This window comes from Opisthorchis viverrini (assembly GCF_000715545.1).
Source record: "Opisthorchis viverrini unplaced genomic scaffold opera_v5_176, whole genome shotgun sequence".
NCBI lineage: Eukaryota > Metazoa > Platyhelminthes > Trematoda > Opisthorchiida > Opisthorchiidae > Opisthorchis > Opisthorchis viverrini.
The window spans coordinates 65482-70430 of NW_008751834.1; the positions used below are offsets into that span (position 1 = coordinate 65482).

A 4949-nucleotide genomic window follows, 5' to 3' on the forward strand; every position below is an offset into this window, starting at 1 on the left:
TATATATATATATATATATATATAAAATCAAACTGGCGCATGAACCTCGATTTGGGCTGCCATCAACGTCTGATATTTCTAGCTTGAATAGTTTCACAGCGGCTGTCATTGAAGTGAAATAAGTGACAGGCTTTGGCTTTGGAGATGACCGTCTAATATCATCAACATGCCCTGGGGATTGTTCATTCATCTGACAGAGTTTCAGCTAATGCGTTAACCGGTCATCTGGTAATTCCTCTTCGGCCTTTAGCTTTATTTTAGCTAGCTTGGTTCTATCCTGCACGTCCAGGAAAGCCCTTTGGAGTTCAACCTCGAGCTCAACCTGATATTTCTGGAGCTAAGCAATACATAGGGCTTTTAAGGTTACATTGTCCCTACGAAAAAGGACTGGGGTGCGAAATAGCCCGCACTGCAATTAAGTCATTCACGTGATCGATAGCTTTCGCAAAGTCCTGAGTGCCCTTTTCGTTTGCAATGATTCCAACTGTTGGAATGCTTTATTTCAAACAAGACACATAAGATGTTGGTATCTTCGAGTAACATGACAGTCGAACCTCATGGAAGGTAAAACAATGTGAGCTGAGTTTATATCCGGTACTTTTGATAGTAAAAGCAAACTCACTGTATATACAGACCTGGATGGCGGATACTCGTCCAGAACAAATGATCCACTTAGGCTACGCAGACAGTCATACGTGCATACATTCGGCCACAAGCATGGCTTGATGACCATGAGGTCGAATGACTGAATTGGCAGGGACGAACAAACGCCAGTTCATGTCCACATACTAAACACAAAGTTGGAGTGGGAGAGATAAGGACGAAAGAAACATGAGGGATTTCACATATCAAAGTAATGGAAGATACAAACAACTTTTCCTTGGCCGGCCCCGGGACATCGCCTAATTCTATGAGGCTAGAAATGTTCAAAGCAAGCTGCAAATTGTAACGCCAACCATTAAGTAGCCCCTAAATAAAAGATGAGACTGCAACTTCTATTTTGAAATTTCCGATAAGGCTGTGGTTACTTCTGTCATACAGCAATGAAAGCGTGGCCGATGCACACGGCCAACAGGGGGCTTGTCTTCTCCGATACCTCGAAAATTGGCCAGATGCAACCTACATCAATCAAAGCCGATGGCTGAACAAACATCGCACAACCACTAACCCACCGCTATGCACCACTACGCTCCCCAATAAAGCACTGGTGATGTCACCTCGATTGTTGAAGAAACGTTTGCAGTCGAATTGCCCAGCTTAGCGAACAAGCCAACGACCAAACATCGCTCACTTACACGATTAACGAGCTTATCAAATTTGACTGAGAAAAGTCAAACGTTTATCTGGTTCTTGCAACTGATTAGGAAATAAGGGGAAGGCGGCTATTTGTTGTAAGCGTCTTTGAGGTGTTTGAGCTTAGCTACGAAGAACGATTGATGAACCGCACTTGGTTTCGGTTTATGCCTTCCCGCATCCGAATATTGGAAATATGTGCATGTAAGTTTATCACGCATCATTTATCACAAGCAAAGCCGATCAATCTTGCAACAGGTCAAACAAGTCTCATGTTATTTCGGGTTTAACACGTGTGGTCCATGAAATCAGCCTGGAAAGAACAGTGACTTTCCACAAGTAGGCTCCCATTCGAGGACAGACGCTAACTTTGCTCAAGTTGTGATGTGCCCTTCTATACAGAACGTTCCCTATATATCTATATATATTCCGCTTCTTCCTTTGATTGTGTTTGGAAGGAATGGTTAAAACCTTGTATTCATGATTTAATTCCCAGTTTCCGCAAACAAAACACAGCCGTCCGTATTGGCAACTGCTCAGATAGTGCCTCCTCACTTTTCGCACACATCATGGAGCACAGTTGTCTTGATTTCCATGTTCGTCACTTGAACGAACTTTAGTTTATCCAGATTCGTGCAGGTGTCGTTCACCCCTAAGAGAATATAAATTTATTTATAGCTCGCCATTGTGTCCTTCTGCTAATTAAAACCTTGTAAAGTTGTTCTGGCACCAACTTTGAAATTTTTGAAACTTTGAGATTCTGCATGAATAACTGCTGTTTTTCGAGGTACACTTGGTTTTCAAACTCATCGGTGATGAAATTCTTTACAGAAGAAAAAAACAGTTCCTACGACGCCCGTGAACGCTCGCCGATCAACAGAAAGGGCCTGCAACCTGACGGAATATCTGAGCTTAATCCTACATCGGAATAGAGTCAGAGAGATTCGACTGAAGTCCGAAGTAACCGGCCAACTTGTTCTCGTATTCCATTATTCGTTGGTGAAATTCGTAGTTAAAATGAAAGAGCCGATGCTTTCCAAAGCGAGTTAATACAAACTTTTATTGATTGTCTGAGAAATGTTTGATCGTCTGAGAAAGCTTTGTGTGTGGCTGAAATATCTGGAACAATGCCCGGCCTAGGTGCATTGCTATAAAGGGCCCGGAGTGGTCGCTTGGAAGGTTGAAGAGGGTGACCGAAATGACAGATCTCCATGTGACGTTGATTAACCTGTTGGAAGAAGAACCCTGCTATTTGCTTTACTCAGACCAGTGCCCTATTCCACAGTGAGCGGCTGATACCCATGTTGGTCAGTCGGAAATATTTTGTGGGCATTTCTTGTCCCTCAGCTAACCTGGCTAAAATCCAAGAGAAATCCAATCGCGTCCACTGATTCATCAAGGGATGGATTAAGTGTTTCTCACATTCACTGGTCATTTTGGATACAGTGCTGTCGTTGTTCTACATTAGACTGTTGCGGTGAATCTCATTGACAAATTTATTCTATCCTTTTATCGAAGTTACATTTTACCGGATCCTTGGAAAGAGGAAGCATTGTCGTGAAGAGTGACCAGAAGGAGGAACAAAAACTAGTGATCCTCTCATCCGTTTAATACATATCTACTTTATAATTGTCTCTCATTTCTTTGGCCATACCACATGGTTGCTGTATTGTGAGCATGGTGCGATTGGTATTTATAGACTGTATTCGGTTATTGACTGGACACCGTGGGGTGGAGTGGGAACAGAAAGTACCATCAACCTAGGTCAGCCTGTACACATACATAAACGACGTTAGATTTTAAGGCCAAAGTCATTGCCACTGCTTGAAATGAGTCTTGAAAGAGAAGCTACTAAACCTGCTCCAAGATGTCTTGGTATTTCCAAATCTAACAAATTATACCACCATTGGCAGGCACACCAGTGTTCTCATTTAACTGCGGTAAGAGTAAGGCACAGCCCCTGTTCACTGGGTCTATTTGAAGCAACCATGCAGTGTTCATGGCATTTCCTATCGCCCGAAAGAGTTTCGGTAAAGTTTATGTGGTCTGAGTGGCCTTGTTTGGGTGACCAACAATGTTTTTTCCCGTGCAAACACCTATAACGTTTACTGATAGGTGATGGCCTACTTCATCAATGCGCGAAGTGCACCCTTTCGTATGTGCACGTTGTTGGTTTTCGAAAGTCAGCAGATAATTTCAGTAATAACTTTCGCTCACAGAAAGAAGGGTTTATCGAGGCAAGATTTTCACTGGTACCTAGGTTTTCCACACATTGCCCGCAAACTACTCATGATGTCTAAGTAGCCAAGCGAAGGAATCAACCTGACAATGCCTTCATATACTGTTAGATGTGATTTTGCTTACTCGAGCGATTTTCATATCTCATATGTACGACTAAGTTTACTAAAAACGGTAGCAGTAGTAAAAATGTAAGGTGCTGTTTGGTTGTTGCTGAGATGTTTTGAATGGCCCTGTCCAATGGCATTCGCGCCATCTGTAGAAGCAGCTGGGCCTCGAATTGCTAGACAGTCTCAACCGAAGACCCCTGTGTAAAAATTTGTTTTTTTTTGTAAGGGCATACAAAATGAAGAATTGTTTTTGTTTGTGCACATGCAAAGGTATAATGTATGGTAAACATCCTGGTATTTTGTGGAGTGCACATTATTGGTATTTGCGTTATTGAGGATGAGTGGATTATACCAGAATAGCCCAGTAAATAGGTGTGGTGGTGGTGTCGTCCGCCAATAAATCATCAAAAACTCGCCATTTGTGAATTTTGATGGAGTTATATGAATTGGTGCACTGAACAGCAGTCTTCAGGTTGTCGCAGTTTGGCATCCGCAAATAAACAGATGCTCATATAACATTTACTAGCGAAATCAAACAGTTCTCAGTAGAAACGTCTAGAAAGAGAGCAGGACTGCACTTTTCACACCATTCTTGTCAGCTGCCCCCTTGTACAACGTGACCACTATAACTCCGACCCATATGTATAACCACAGACAAAATGTAGCATTGCGAGTGTTCAATTAGCCTCTTTAAATCTTGAAAGTTCTTCCACCGTAGGAGACCAACTCATGGATTCATTACTAGCTTGTGCATGAAAACGTTCACATAGACACCAGCGCTTGGAGTTCATGACCAATGAATTACTATGGGTAAAATCCCTGTAACGTCTGAATGCTTATTTTGTGGCTTTATTACCGTACTTTTACGTGTTGGAGTAAGTTGAAATCAAAAGTGACAGGGGGTTCTTTAATTCTGGTGGACCTAACAATACTTTCGACGCGTATCACATCAACTGCTAAAATGTCAAACTTCGGATAACAAATTTTCGCTTATTCTTGTGGCCTTTTGATCAATAAGAATATGCATTTGTGCTTTCTTTACCGAACCAACATTGAAAGGCAACTGGAGGTAGCCTATTCGCTAAGATGCAGACCCAATTACCAGAAGATTCGTTTTTCGAACCGGACCCTGACATCGTGACTGACCCTGCCAAAGCTTGGGCAACCTGGTTCAAGTTAAACGCTCCTACTTCCTCCGCACAGCATGACATTTGGTCCGGATGGAGTCGACTATGACACAAAGCGAACAAAAGGTGAGTACAGTCCACGAAATTATATTAAATGATTTATAGGTGATGATACCCCATC

The 4949-nt window shown here is 42.3% G+C and overlaps 1 protein-coding gene across 1 annotated transcript in view; it reads right to left on the minus strand.

The window, feature by feature from the left end:
* T265_07595 (hypothetical protein) overlaps window positions 1–190 on the minus strand; it is a gene marked incomplete at both ends in the record, with an annotated part of 4919 nt that extends 4729 nt beyond the window's left edge. The window contains one exon of the mRNA XM_009173159.1: window positions 46–190. Coding sequence (XP_009171423.1) covers window positions 46–190 — 145 coding nt within the window. The remainder of the gene's footprint in view (window positions 1–45) is intronic.
* Between the last annotated feature and the right edge of the window lie 4759 nt (window positions 191–4949).